At 36.2% G+C, this 16187-nt stretch overlaps 1 protein-coding gene across 2 annotated transcripts in view; it reads right to left on the reverse strand.

Annotated features, from left to right (window-relative positions):
* Positions 1-16187, reverse strand: part of LOC134527387 (DET1- and DDB1-associated protein 1) — a 56355-nt gene that overhangs the window by 25872 nt on the left and 14296 nt on the right. For both annotated transcript variants that reach the window (XM_063360037.1, XM_063360036.1), the window contains exon 3: positions 10304-10442. In XM_063360037.1, coding sequence (XP_063216107.1) covers positions 10304-10442 — 139 coding nt within the window. The remainder of the gene's footprint in view (positions 1-10303; positions 10443-16187) is intronic.

Below are 16187 nucleotides of genomic sequence, written 5' to 3' on the forward strand. Positions count from 1 at the left end.
CTCACGTGGTGGCGCCCACTATTTCCGCAACCAGCATAAAACGTAACACCGGTAGACCCTCAAATGAAAATCAACATCAATAAATGAACATGTAGTTTCCCGTCTGAGGCAGGATCTACATGGATGGAATGGGACAGACTCCCATAGGACCCAACTGTCCTACCCGAGGGACAGACCTATTGTTCACACCAGCCTACAGAATAATGCATGACTTGAGATGGGATGTGGAGCATTGACAGAACGAATTAGTAAGGGAAACGGGAGAACCCCGAGAAGATCTTCAGGCCAAGGCAATGTCCGCCACAATTTCCACTAGCGAAAAATCCAGGTTTGACCCTACCGGGAATCACCACAATTACGGCAAGTGTTCTGACCACTCAACCACCATGGCTGCTGCATTAAAATGGCTAAATCCTATATATTTATGAGTTTTTAGATAACAAAATTCTGATTATAGAAAAATTAAAAAAAAATTATAGGTATACAGCGTAATTTCAGTAGTTTGTAACGTGCAATAGAATTATTTTAACATACTTTAGTTTAAGAAACATTTTTAACAGTTTTATCCATTCTACAATGTCTACACCATAAATGTATTCTTTCATTATCTACATTATTTTATTAAAAATGGAAAAGGTGAAGTGTAACAGAAGTAGAGCCTTAAGCCTTAAGGTGATAAATGTGATTATACTACACCAACTCTGCTCTACACTGTTCAAAATTAACTAAAAGAGATGGTATGATGAAAGTTGTGCATGTGTTGTCACAATCCCTACTCAAACAGAACTTGCCTATAGTAGGGAAAGAAGCAATGGTCATCCAGGCTCATAGACACTGTGTATGGGACCTAGTATATTCACAAGAAGTTCTCATTATTTAAAAAAAAACTACTGTAAACTGTCAATATGTTTACAGTTTTTCTTTTATTTTTTATGAGATTATGAGTACAAAATTTATGTAATTTATCTAACATGTTTTAAGTTAAAAGCAAAGTAAGAGCTTCCTGTGAATAGAGAGCCTCAAATCTAGTTAATGATGCTATTGCAAAGCTATTGTATCTATGCATTTATAAAATCATTACTATATTTAGTGCGGTTTAAATTCTCGTTATTCCTACTTGCATAAGTCTGTGGATTTTCAATTCCGGCTTTGGTTAATTCATCTATGGTTGCTATAGACAGGTATTTGTTCGATAGTGGTTTTTCGAATATGGATGTTTTAAAAACAAATAAAATAAGTAAAATTATCTGGAGAGGAAGATATGTACTGAGTGAGGGTCGTACTTCTCTTTACATTTCCGTTCAACTCACAAGAAGAGACTACAGCGGAGTTCCGTTATTTTGATATACGTCAATTTGAGTTCATGAAATTCTGCATTAATTTGACAGAATTATGGATTTTCCGAACTTCAAGAAAGAACTTACACTTCGGTCGACATCTATGTTCCTGACCATCCTGGGTTCAAGTCTACGTACTTCCCATTCCTGAAGGACGATGGTTGGTGCCGTCAGTCGCTGTCACAAGAATTCTGAGACCTGAGTTCCCGACACAACCATAACGACCATAAATCTAAGATACCATGTTGTCTACATTGGTGAGATTGTTTCACATTAATTATAAAGACTTTTCAGGATCAGAGAAGGATGCTGGACTGCCGTCATCTAATTTTACAACTAGAACAGTAGTATTCTTAGTTTTCAGCTGGTCAAAAACGTCCTTGTCTCTGGTTACCGCAATCCAGAGGTCCAGTGCTACAGGGTTTGAAGTGTCTCCGAACAACTGAACTAGGCGTAAAGTTACGTGAATCGTGACATTACTAGTATGAAATACCTTTACTTAGATTTTTGGCTCTCTAGGAATACATTTCCGCATTCAGATAACTATCACTGATCTAGTACATATGTTATTTAGACAATTTGATCACCCAAAGAGATGTCATTTATGTTTTATTTTGTTCTTTTAAGGCAAGATAATAAAATTAACATGTTGGAAGGTATAAATAGTTACGTCAAATTCCTAACCTTTGGCATATTTTTTTTTTAAATCGATTTGACAAATCGGATTCATAATTTGCAGTGTGCTGAGGCGCACTGCTTCCGTCATATCTTATTAATTACGTGATGTTTTTTTTTGTTTTCTTTCACCTGTGAGTGCGCCGTCCCTTGAGCGGAGTATTACCCCTCCTTTTCTCCCTCCAGTGTTGACGTCAACGTGTCCCCTCTCTAGGCACTTGTGGTGCGCGGAAGGATTTTGCTTGTCGCTTGTAACTATGCATGTGTGTGTTCTTACGCCGGACTAATTTTCCTTAGAGTATAAAGGGGCTGGGCGCGCTCGCCTCGTTCTTAGATAGTACATAGTTCTAGTGCGAATAGTTTGTCGCGGGTGTTGCTCCGGTCACCGGTCATGGGTGGGTGAGTGTTGGTGTGTAGTGGCTTGAATTCCCCTTCGCTTACGTTTGGCCGCCACGTTCAAAATTCTAAATTTTTCTTTTTTCATTTATACTAGTTCTTGTCCTCGGCGCCGCCCATGACCGGGAATCCGGCCTGCTCCCGTCTTAGGAGGATATGTACATTTTGCACTATCGGGTTTCCTTCTGTTGCGTCTCTCGTATACTTAACGTAGAACGCACCTCGCTTCCTTATATTGTCCGCTTAGGCTCACTATGAAAAATGTGCGCGATGCGCCCAACCCCTGCTTATGTCCAGAAACACTGTTCCAATATATACGTTGTTAGAAGTAATTAAAGACATGTTTCTGTAACACTAGTAATATTTACGTACGTAAGTTTAAAGTCTGTAACCACTGTTGTATAACCGAACTAAATTATACGCCCCACACGCGCGTGTACGAAATTAGGAGTAGAATTAAGTATTCAATGTTAACCTTAAGGTAGTACTGTTTGACAAATAAGACTTTTCGCCCGTGTAGCGAACACATATTGTAAGAGACACGGTTTGACGACTACGGTCACGCTCTACTCAATATTGTACTGTTTAGCTTAACGTGTTGTTAACTTTTGTATTCATGGAATACTTATGTATATCTTAAGTTTATATACCTCCCTTTTGATGAGTTGGGATCTATTAAAAAGATACTTGAAATCTCTCTTGTATATGAGTAGACTAGTGGTCATCCCTTATTGCAAAGTTACCCTTACACCAAGATATATTCTAGTTATGCTGATTGATAGCCGTATGCTCCTCCCCGGCAGGTTGGAAAATATCACGACTATATGGGAGGGGTCTGGGATACTCGCTTTAGTAAACGTACATCGTGGTATGTTTCAAATTGAATATTTAGTTTATGATTCACGCTACACTTATTTACTACATATTTTAGACACTTACATGTCTTGTAAGCGGAAACAAATTAGTCAGGAACAAATGAGTGTAATAACTTGGATAAAGCAATATTAATAAGAGGAATCATAATCAATTGTTTATTTCTCGAGAAACACCATGTATAGAATTAGGCGCCCAATGTAAATAAGTAAATATCCCACATTCTACACTGCATTGAAGACTATTTTCTTCTTTTTACTAATTAAATTTTGTATTACTTCTTAGGTTCAGATACAAATATTGTTTAGATTACAATGTCAATGTTACTTGAGAATTTGGCATTTGATTATCTTTTTTTAATACTTATGACATCAGTCACAAGTTGTTTGATTACATGATAAATTGCTTATCCATCAAAGCTAGCTGTTTTCATTTGTCAAGTAATTTTCAGAACTTTTACATTAAATTCAAACACCAGAATCCTGTAATGTATTTTACAATGTGCAATAATGCTATGGAAAATACTTTCAGTACGGCACAGTAAGTCTAATTCAGCACATTCAGAACCATGACCCAGCAGGATAAGTAAATTTTCCGGATTATCAACTGTTAATATAGTTTTAACTGGAATACCAAATATGAAAATGTAAACTTTAACCCCCTAGAAAACAAGAAAAAGCCCTGAAACGAAAATGGACAGAAAACAACTAAAAATGCCACAAGCACAAATCTGAACATGAGCGGCTCGAACGATGCAGTCATAAAATACTGGATGAAAGACCTTTAACTGTATTATCATTGATGTACTGCACAAAAATACACTCACTCCTTGAAGTAACACTGTTCAGTTTGCGCAGTTTTGAAGTAACATCAATAAGCATGATTTAAGAGCATTTGTAAGCATGATCATAGATCCAAAGTAGTGCTCTTTTCAATCTACAAGAATTTTGATTTCCATGCATGCACAATGACAATGGCACATGTGTAACATTAAACACAATGCAACAAATTAATATGATTAATCTTAAAGAAAGGGTAAACTATGGTTTTAATAGCTACTTGCTTCCTTCCCTGTCTATTTTTTGAGCAGAAATATTTTTGACACCCAAGCAGCAACCGCTCCAGTGGAAAATAATATAACAATCATGGCTTGTTTAATTTGTGACAACCAAAATGCTAGTGGCATGTGGTTAGTGATCCATGTGGAATCATGCATTTAGTGAACAACTGATCAGGAATTATGTTAACAGTTTAAATAATCTTTCTTGTTAATAGAAAACATTAGGTTTAAGATTATTTAATTGTATTGGACACTCAAAAGCTTCTATAATAATGATGATAATAATAATAATGATAATAATAATAATAATAATAATAATAATAATAATATTTTGTAGGTTAGAAACATCAGAAATTGTGTTATGCCATAAGCCTTACATGTAAATAATGCATCCTGTAATAATTTTTACATAATATTTTTTTTTTTAATTTACCTATTCTAAAAATGTAATTTAAATGTTTGTTTGTATTTGGAAATATAATCAATACTGTAAGACACTGATTTTAATGGGAAAATTATCAACAAAAAACACTTATGTAGTTGTAAAAAAAATTGTTTGATTAACACTCTCTCTTATGGATAAATTATTTGATCAAACCTCTTATATGCTCAGATCAAATAAGGGCATTACTTAGAGGGATGGGTGTACACAATGGACAGCATGACTATATATTGTATCTAAGCAATTACCAACTGACACAGAAAATGTTATTACTATATTGATGTGAATACTTTACTAAATTGGATAATACTACATATGTAACAACCATGACTGAAACAATATTTTTAAGTAATGAAATACACTTTCAACCTATATATATTAACAGTATACTGGCAATGAGTGTGTAATGAATCTAGCCTTGAAGTAATACACAAATGTGATTTCACAGAAACACATTCACTAAGAACAAAATAATATGAGTTTCAAACATCAAAGAAACAAGGACCCAAAGTGAACCCACCACACAAGCAGGAGTGAGTGTGTGAGTGAGAGACTGCGAGTGCGAGTGCGAGTGCAAGTGCGTGTGTAAGTGTGTGTGTGTAGTAATAACCCAAGCTACTGCCATCCCCACTTGCCAAAAGGGTTTAATTAATGATTAATAATGTATGTGTGTGTGTGAGTGTGTGTGTGTGTGTGAGTGTGTGCATGTGTGTGTGTGCATGTGTGTGTGTGTGCATGTGCATGTGTGTGTGCGTGTGCATGTGTGTGTGTGTGTGAGAGTGAGAAAGGACTTGGGAGTGCTGTTGCCATGCACCAGTATTGGCTGGTGTTTTTTACTGGTAATTTTGTAATTGGTTAAACATGATATCACCAAACCATGTTATTTTTCTTCTTGTAATTTTTGTCAGAATAACCTCGGAGTGAGGTGCATGAAACTGTTTACTGCTGTGGTTTTGTAAGGTCTGTGTTGTAAGCGTCTGAACGAGGTACTGAGTGGTCGGGTGTTGGTTGTTGGCTCACAAATAATATAATTATGTAAGTATATAGAGATAATTTCGCTGTGGTCTGGGTGCTACCTGATATAATCTAGCTCTTTTCGTTTTTGGAACACTAAACTAGAATTTTCTGACTACAGTCACAGGTACTATCCATGTCTGATGGGAAGATCCCTGGAAGGAATGCGGTTGCCGAGGCTAGCTCTGACGTCTCATGGTCAGACAGACAAGGGAACATGCGCTACTAGGGAGAGCGAAAACATTTACTCGCCTCGTAAACAATGTTAAATTTTCCAGTAACACGAAACACGAATCTTATAGAAGAAAACCTGAACAATTATTAACTACCAATGTTACAAACCATTATTTCTCGCTAAAATATTAAAAAGAGCGCAGAAAAAACCATGGAGCGCTGCTATTTTCATGCTAATGAAACCAATTTCGTCAAAAAATCGTCATATTGTCTAAAAACTGAGCGCGTTCCGAAGAAGCTGTTATTTTTATACGCTCGTCAAGTAGTTAAGGGATCGTCCATTAATCACGTGAGGCTCTAAAGGGGGGGGGGGGGGGGGGGGGGGTTGGGAAAAATCACGAAATATCACAAGGGGGGAGTGGGTGGGGGGGGGGGGTGTAGAGAGATATCACGTGTATTTATTTTTTTCGCGCGATTTCTACTAAACCGAAAAGCGGCACGTGACCTTGACTCGCCGTAGCCAGGCAACAATATCCCCGCCCGCCGCAACATGAACCACCCGGCTCGGCTTGCCAGTCGCCAGTAAGACTGTGATTTTGGCGCCGAATACATGCGTAAATCACATATAAGCCTTTCCTTTATTATTTTTATGCCAGTGAGAATAAACCTGCAACCTTAATGTGTGTCTGGACATTTTTATCACTGTGCTTAATTTTCCAGAATTAAATTAGATTATACCTATATTTAAAGATAATATTCTGAAATTTTAAAAAAATATTTTGTACCAAAAAAATACACGTGATTTATTGGGGGGGGGGTTAGTCTGAAACCTCACCACAAATCACTAGGGGGGAGGGGGGGTAAAAAATTTGCTAAAAAAACATCACGTGATTAATGGACGACCCCTAATGAGGAAAAAAATAGTAAACATTTTTCCTAATTTTTAATAACATACCAATATTTATACGTATTTTTTATAATGACATGACATTATATGGCTTCACATTGATTTGTTTCCTAAATAATCTAAAAGCAGAAGTTATTGTAAATAAATTATGTTGGCAACTTGCTGACACTCCCCTTTAGAAATATATAATGGACATTTCAATCACCACAAATCATCCATACTTAAAAAATCATTTCATTGATTTAACTTACAATTAAAAATGACATAAATGTATGTTAACTCACCATTTATACTTGACTCCAGTTGCATAGACAAATAGGCAGAGGCAAGCTGAGTCGCTGTGTAGGAGGCTGTGAATTTGTCTTGGTGGAATTTGCTTATTATGTACTCGTGTTTCTTGATAGTCACGCGAAATAAAAAACTATGTAACTTAAAATAGTAACTTAAAAAATACATCTTCCGACTTATGTTAAATTATTACAATGGCCTCGGCAGTTCAGTCAGATTCACTATCACTTGGCTCTTCATCGTATGATGACTCGTCACTTCCAGTATCAGTGCTATCGTCGGTACCCAAATTAACAATTATACTGTCAATAACGTCCGGAATTATGCCATCCTTCTTCCAATATCCTTCTTCAATGTGTTTCACGTGCCTGCAAAATCCCTCCAAATCTTGTTTGGTCACTGACGAAATGGCAGCTTCTGTCAGATCATTTAGTTTCGTAAGTGACAAGTCACCAGTAACATTATTTTCCCTGACTAGCCTCTTGATTTTCCCCCATGCCAGTTCAATTGGGTTAAGGTCACACATGTAAGGAGGTAGCCTAAGTACAGTATGACCAAACTGCCTGAGTTTACCATCTATTCGGTATGTTTTTTCCTTGGGCTTATGTAGTTCTACAAGTTTATACAAATCAACTTTACGCATGCTCTCACTGAATCCAACACCGTTTTTCTTGAGCCACATCATAACATCGGTTTTTGTAGCATATTTTGACGGCGGTTTGTTTATTTGCACAGTGTGGTACGGTGAATTATCCATCACAATAACAGAATTTGGCGTAAGATTAGGTAATACTTTTCCGTCTATCCATTTTTCAAAGTTTGCATTGTTCATTTGTCCGTGATAGTCTCCGGTAACAGTTCTAGCTTTGTAAGCAAGTGACACATTAGGAATAAACCCATTCTGGCTACCTGCGTGCAACATAATAAGCCTCCTACCTGCGCTTGAATTTGCCTCAACTCCAAATTCATCGTCGTGCTGCCAACACTTGGAAAACATTAAATTGCTGTCAATCCAACTTTCATCGAGATAAACAATCGCTGTGCCGACTTCGCGGTAGTGCCGTATCTTGCGCAGGTAATTATTACGCCACGTAACAATATCTGCTTTCTCAACGAGAATTTTTCTCTTGGATCTGCATTTCCTCCACTTGAAACCCATACTTTTAATTAGGCAATGCAATGATCTTGCTCCCCATGGAAAATCTATTTTATTCTTAATTTTTGGCAGCAATTGCGGGACTGTCGGAACTTTCTTCTTGCGTACGTAAAAGTCATGTATAGCATTTCTTATAACGCATCTGTCGAAATCATCTACAGTCATGGTAGTGTGTTTTCGCCAAGCAGAACGATCTTTTTTAGGTGCTGATAATTTATTCGTAGAATCTGTAGCGTTTCTTACTTGGTTTTCCTTTCTGATTCGCTTCACCGTCACTTCCCTCACACCTGTATAAAAAGCTGCGCGACGTGTGGCTCGACTCACAGGAAAAGCTAAGTTACCTTCTTTTGCTTCGTTGTCACACTTCTCAACAACAGTGTTTATAATTTCGCATCCTTCACTATGTATAACTTTGCTCTTTTTCCCGGTAGAAGCCATTGCTAAAATGAGGGTTATTATTACTATTTACAATTTATCTATAGTTACGCATATAGTAGAGTTTAATAATTACTAATTAAATAACGACCTATAAATTTAAAATATATACATTTAATAAAAGAAATAGCAGACCACGCGTTGCGCCTCAAGTTGAAAACAAGAAACGATGTTTGCGCGCAGAACTGTACACTGCTCAGGCGACAAGCGATAACTGGCGCCCACCCCCCTTGTTTCCGGGTAGGGACACCCATGTCTAGGGAGCTTCCCATAAGTCACGTACAGTAATTCACCCACAACAAGGATCGAGTGAACTTTGTGTTTGTTCTGAGGACATAGTCCTTCAGCCTGTACCGTGAGTTCGTGTGCAACCACGGGACTTAATTTTAAACAGTATTTTAATATTCATCCTTCAGTGCCTGCGAACAGTCTACGTGTTTGTTTTTGGAGTCGGAGGAGAGGTTATGTGCGAAAATTTGTACACTCTAAATTTACTGTTTTTTGTGGTCGCAAAATGGCTGTCATGATGACTCTAAATTTTCTTCAAGCATTAATAAAAATACGTTAATATCAGTTTAGTGTGTAAGAGACATTATTTCAGTAACTAATTGGCGGCAGTAACAACATCTGTAACTTATCTAATCATCAGCGCCCAATTCATGTCTTCAATCCATTGCTAGCCAAGTGGTCTGGGGTGTGAGTTTTTTTATTTATATAAAATTTTTTTATTTATATATATAAACCCATCTCATAAAGTTTATTCTGTCAAGGCGGCCGGACAAAACTAGACATGGTCACCAAAGTAGGATTACAAATGCTGGCAGCTGTTTCTATCTAGATAGCAACACAAACATTGCTAGTTTACATAACTTTGAAGTAACCGATACACCGCACATTATCAGATGACTTGCTAAACAATGATAGCAAAACAAAATGCAACTATGTCACACACAAATCAGCCAATAGAATGTATTTTCAATGTTTACAGCTGGATTTGAAAATATATTTTTAAATAGAAATAGTTAGAAAAATGAAGTATGTAAAGCAATGGTTGTATTACACAATAGTTTCACCAACATCTGCTATAGCAAAATTCATGATTATGGATTTAATTCTTAAGTTCTCATAGTTTTCTTTATAATATACTAACTTCAGCTACACTACATTTCCAACTGAATTTCTCCTCATAAATTTACATGCAAAATTATCACATGCCATCCTACCTCATCCTGTATATCCTTACTAGCTTTAATGTCCTCAAACATAATTATGTCAACAATCATAAAAAAACTTCAGAAACTATAATCTGCTTCAGGTGTTTGTGAACTAATTGAAAATATTTTTTTGGTACATTTCATGTACGGATAGATGATGTACTCTTATCACTGATCTGGATGATTAGTCATATTATTATTTGAGATTCCACGTTTTACTGTAAATATGTCTTATGTTTAGTTACAGGAAGGTGAACAAAATGTAGCAGAACCTGAGAAATCACAAACTACTACACAACTACAGGCAGCAGATCAGCAGACAGTCAACTCACTCTGCTCAGAGGGGTAATCCTTTGTGGGCAAGTAAACTGCTGGGCGCTTCACGCACGTCCGACTTCCATTATCCGTGTGGAAGCGGGCAAAGTTGTTCTCGTCGTAACAAGGAAGACCTTTCAAGAACTCTGCCACTGACTGGAAACAAAAAAAAAATAAATTAAAATGTAATTTCTAAATGAGTTTGAGCTGGATGAGTGACAAATGGAACAATGGAAGTACCATATTTCAACATAATAAGCACTTCAATACAATACAGATAGACAGATAGCCTCTTTATTTTATTATATTTGTCCAATAAATTCTGTAGAGACTTTTACTGTGAGAAAGTCAGTTTTACAAGGAATCATTTGTACCTTGTATTAAAAAATTTAATACAAAAAAAATTATGTAACTAGGTTCAGCAAATTTCACAATAGGTTTGTACATCTACTTAAAATTATATTAGGATACATATATGTTATAAATATTATGTGGTTTATAATACACAGTATATAGTCCTAAAAATAAAAAAAACTCTGATATGCTAATTACTATATACTTACTGAATATACAAATTACATGATACTTCACAATCTTCCCTTTGTTGAAGCATATATTAAGTTTAAATACAGTTAAACCCAATTTTTGTATCTTCTGAGCCAGAAATAAAATTATGTTAAGTGCAGAGGGGTGTAATGTGAGGACAGTTTATATTTCATCAAAATTATATCTCCATGGAAAAGACTCTTTTTTTTTTTACTAGTGAAAAATCCTAATGGCTACCATGGAAATTTTTTTATGTAAAAGTTTCTGTTATTTATATTTTTCTGGGTTAATCCCGTGTCCTTCGGACAGATGATGTTTTCGTCTCTCACCAACAGTAGGTACTACAGAAAAGTGGTGTGAAATGTAGGAAAATGTAAGGTCTAGTAATGTAAAAAAAGTATTTCACTGTTAGTGTTTTTAAGGGGAACACACAGTCTATTGAAGATTTCTAAATAATTACTGTGAATTCCCACCTTGTCACAAGTCCACACCATACCTGACAGCAGTGGAGGTAGTGTGTGTTTTCCAGGGAGGTGGATGTGCTCATTACAATTTCAAACATTAAAATTACCTACAAATGATATGTTTTCTGGTTGTACCTAAAACTTTTGCTACAGGTTACTCTAAACAAAGGTTAGAAAAAAAAAAACAGTTTTTTTAATTTTTTTTTGTTCAACCTAGTTTTTTGGCTTAAACCAGTTTTTTTTTTATTACATTAGTTGTTTTGGTTCTCAGCAAGTTCAAATGAAATCCATACAACATCCAGCTTTTGGCCACTCATGTTGAACCAGAAAAGTTATAACATCAAAGAACTGAAGTCCAGCAAATCTGCACATCTGACTGGAATTTGACCACAGAAAGGGTATTTCCCCACAGGAAAAGGATTATCCTTAGAATGGGTGTTTCCTACAAAATAGGGATTTTTTAAAATAATAAATTTATTTATTTCGTCTTTTTTTTACACTTTAGACCACAATTTACTAATTAATTTAATTTTAGAGAAGGATTTAGCTGGGTATAACTTACAAATTCTTCAGATAATTTAAATGATAAGATCTTGATTAGTACATAATTATTTGTTTCTGTAAATCACAAGAAACGTTAATGAGCAAACTATTGTTGTTATTGCAGTGGAATTAGACCTTTCATTAAAAATTATTAATATATTCTATTTATAAACACTTTTTTATATCTTTTTGGTTTAAAAAAAATACCTAAATGTTTTCAACCATGGTTTAAGCCATTGTGGTTTAAATCAGCCAACCCTGTTATAAACATGAAGAGAGAAAAAAGTCCACAAAAAAACTGGCAAAGTTTTGAATGAAATTTAGTTTGTTTTTTTTTTTTACTTTCAATTTACCTACCTACATACAATTTACACCTACCTACCTACCTAAAAGTACATGACCATCGAAACTTGTGCCGCATGCTGTTACAAGTTTATTTTTTGACCAATCATCTGCTTTCATTCTTATAGACTGAGAGGCTATTCCATCTGCATGCCCATTTTTCCTATTGGAGTTACATGTGACAAATACACAGCAAACCATATTTACCACAAGCCATTACTCATTTTTTAGATTTGCCATCTTTTTACATGTGATTTTAAGGTTATACAGCATACAGGGTGTCTACCAGATCTAGTAAATTAAATTCCCTGATTTTTCCAGGTTTTCCAGGTCTAAAACTGAATTTTTCCAGGTTTTCTTTAACACAATTATGACATTCCACGAAACTGAAAAAACTGCATAACAATACATTGGGTTTCAAAGTATTTCAACTTACTTAAATTAGTAAAAATATTACCTACTTCTAGACGTGGCCAAAGTGACTCAATTGATGGCAAATAAAACATGCTGCTACAAATATTTCACACACTTACTTTTGCAAAAAACATTAGTAAAAGGAAGCTCCCGTCAATTTCGCAGTGACTCAACTTTTGCGTCTATAGCACTTGCTTCAGAACAAGCCAAATCCAACACTCGAGCCTTCTTAAACTGCAATGCCTTGATCTCCTCTTCAACTCTTCTTTTTTCTGCCTTCTTCTTGTCTGTAGCTTCCTTTTATTTTTGTTTTGTTTCCAGGGCTTCCTTACGCCTACAACTAGCATTTCTTACATACTTTAACATGGAATTGATGATATCAACATGCTCTACACCTCCAGAACATTGAACAAAGTCATACACTTGTCTTTGTGCAATCAGTGTTTCTTCCTGCAAGATTTCAGTCAGCAGATTAGAATTCACTGAAAATCATCTTTCCAATGATGCATTTCCATCATCATCCTCACAAACTTTAGAAGGCCTGTTTTGGCAACTACTGTATGTGCCTTAAGAATGAGCATCCACAAGTGATCAAGGTGCCCATCTTCTCCAGAAAAAGACGAGAACAGTGCTTCAGAATCTTGCGAGGAACATACCAACTGATATGATCACTCAATGTTATCAGCTTCTTGTCCTGATAGCCACCTGTTTTGAAGACAACATTCTAAACTGTACTTCACACGCTGTTTCCTCACACCCGAATTTAAAGCCATAGATGGACATAAGCAGGAAATTCCTTTGGTAAGTTTGTACTTTAGGGGACTTTTGTATTGAAGTTTTTTTACCATAACCTTTCAACAAGTCCTAACATTATTTTTCAGTAACAGGATGGCATGGCGTACTGCATAACCCAACTTGATATTGTTAGCAATCAATAGATTTTCCTGGTTATCTACATCCAATCGAGATACATTGCATTTTTCCCTAAAGCTCTTCAGTACCTCTGGTTTCACAAACTTTCCTGCCAAAGCTAATAAAATGTCTACCAGTGAATCATACAGAAAAGGTGCCATGGGTGCTTCACTTTGGAACATTGTGAGAAACAATTCCAGCTCTGATGCCAAAGAGTGGAAGAATGTAAATTTTACTTCTAGAAGATTATCTTAAAGAGCACTTTTCACCACATTGAAAGACAGATGAAATAGAAACTTCACTAACAAATTTCTTTAGGTGGGGTAACATTTTTATGGCACGCTCAGCAACTTCAGTATTTTATAACCATCTGATTGCACAACATTTCTTCGGAAAAAGCTCTTATCTAGTTATTCTAATGTAATCTGCCCTCCTTGCAGGTACATGCTTAAACAAAAAGTAACTGTGCCTCAAAAAACTAACAACGTCCCATTGTGTAGCAGAAATTCCAGTTTTGAAAGCACCATGGACCTATGAAGCCCACAGCTACCAATTTCTAGCAACGATGGCGAATCTTCACCAAAAGTGTCTGTGATATGTATTTTCAAAGCTAACAAAAATGCACAGTTTAAGTTGGGGGCATCCATAATTACTTAAAATTAAATGCACCTGTCGGTGTAATCCGAACGCGGGAAGCACATGCCGCAGCACGTACGTCAGTAGGATAACAGACCAGCTTGAACCAGTTTGTATCACATGATTTAACGCCACTTCTGAATCCGATGGTAAATAAAAGAAAATGGACGTGGGAACTGTTCATTATTTGCCATTCAAAAATAAAAATGGGAGGGGATACACTTGGTGCTATGTCAATGCAAGCTAATCAATAAACAAAAAAGTATTGCCAACTACAACCTACCAAACAAAAATTCCCTGATTTTTCCCTGATTACAATATTCCCTGATTTTTCCAGGTTTTCCAGGGTCAGTAGACACCCTGAGCATAGTAAAAATTTAGTGTTGTGGAAAACAGTGCATAATGGCATCTACAAGTAAAGGAGGACCCATTAAACAGAAGGCATTATCGTTTGAAGAAAAACTGAAAATAATAACAGAAGTTCATGCGAATCCTTTCATATCAAGAGTCAGTATAACAAAAAAAACTCACAGAATCGTGACGAAGCGAGACCAACTTTTGGCTACTAGTGTTTTGTCAAAGTGTTAAAAAATTAAGGTTGGTAAATACAAAGAAGTTGATAATTTACTCTTGGCATTGTGCCGGATCTTTGAAATAATTGGCACAAATCTATTTTTCACCTAAAACCCTATAACGTTTCGTTATATACAAAAATAAACAGTTCAACGCCGATTGCAAATTTTGATGTTTTTTTTATTTTTTTCCAAACAGAATGCCCCGACGAATCCAAACACTTACAATTGTTCATTCACTCTTTTCACACAGATATCTGCCCGTCGAAAAACTGCTGGTAGCTCGTATGACGAGAAATTACCGAAAATTTATATCGTAGATGAAGTCCTTCAGTAATGTTTTACTGCAAGTACAAAAAAATGGGGCGACCTCGAAAAGGGCCGCACCCAGCGAAAACGAATTCCGCCCCGAGCCAAATGCCGACGAAGGTGGCCGCAATTTCTAATTCATTGTCCAAAAAAAAATAAAACGAATTAGGTTGACTTACTATTCGGCCTGGCTCCGACCACCAACATGAAATTATCTATTAGTACATTAAATTATCATTCAGTGAGAAGCCACCGAACGCGACCTACTGTGGCAGCGATCGACAGACGACTGGTGAAGTCTGGCACTCTCTTCTCCACGCAGGGAGGAGAAGTCACCTGACCTCACCGACCAATCACACGCACGCTTCATTCACTCTACAGATATTAGCCAATCACAGAACAAGTTACAACACATGAAAAAATCTTGTACACAATTCTCGTTCTCTCTCCCACACCGTGAGAGAGCAGTTATCACCCGGTTCCCATGCAGGGGGGGAATTACCGTCTTTATCTCGGTTGGCAGGGAAACACTGTTCCTTTCTCACTCACACTTACAGGCCTCTCATGCCTCTCTTTCTAACCATCACTCCAGCCCAGACACAGTCCCGTGATTTATAATTATATTACAACACGTTAATAAAATTTAAGAACAATAATTATAATACGAATTACTTTACAAAATTAAACTTATTGAGAAAAACCTGAAAAAGTAGGCCTAAACACGTAAAAATCTGGAACAGCGACTTCTTTGTGAATAATTACATAAAAATTACTAATGATAGAAAATGTCTGTTAAAACACAAAATACCTTCTTAAAAACATAGCAAGTGAAAAATATCAACCCTAAAATATATAACAAACGGTAAAATATCATTAGAAAGACTTTTTAAGAAATATTTACATTCATGAAAATAGTTTAAAAGAAAAATTATTTAATTAGGAGAGCAGGGTTCTGCAACATTACAACCCTTAATATAAACTTTGTTAGCCCATTGTTCGTTCTGATAAAATCTTTCCTACTAGAGTCCCGCTACGTTTTCCTAACTCCACAACCGAGAGCCTGGTGTGATTTCGCCAGCCAAGTGTAAGCTATCATTTTTCTTCTTGCCTCAGGCCACAATTAGGACAACTAACAGTGTCCGGCTCTGTGACAAAGAGTGTGT

Source organism: Bacillus rossius, chromosome 1, assembly GCF_032445375.1.
Source record: "Bacillus rossius redtenbacheri isolate Brsri chromosome 1, Brsri_v3, whole genome shotgun sequence".
Lineage (NCBI taxonomy): Eukaryota > Metazoa > Arthropoda > Insecta > Phasmatodea > Bacillidae > Bacillus > Bacillus rossius.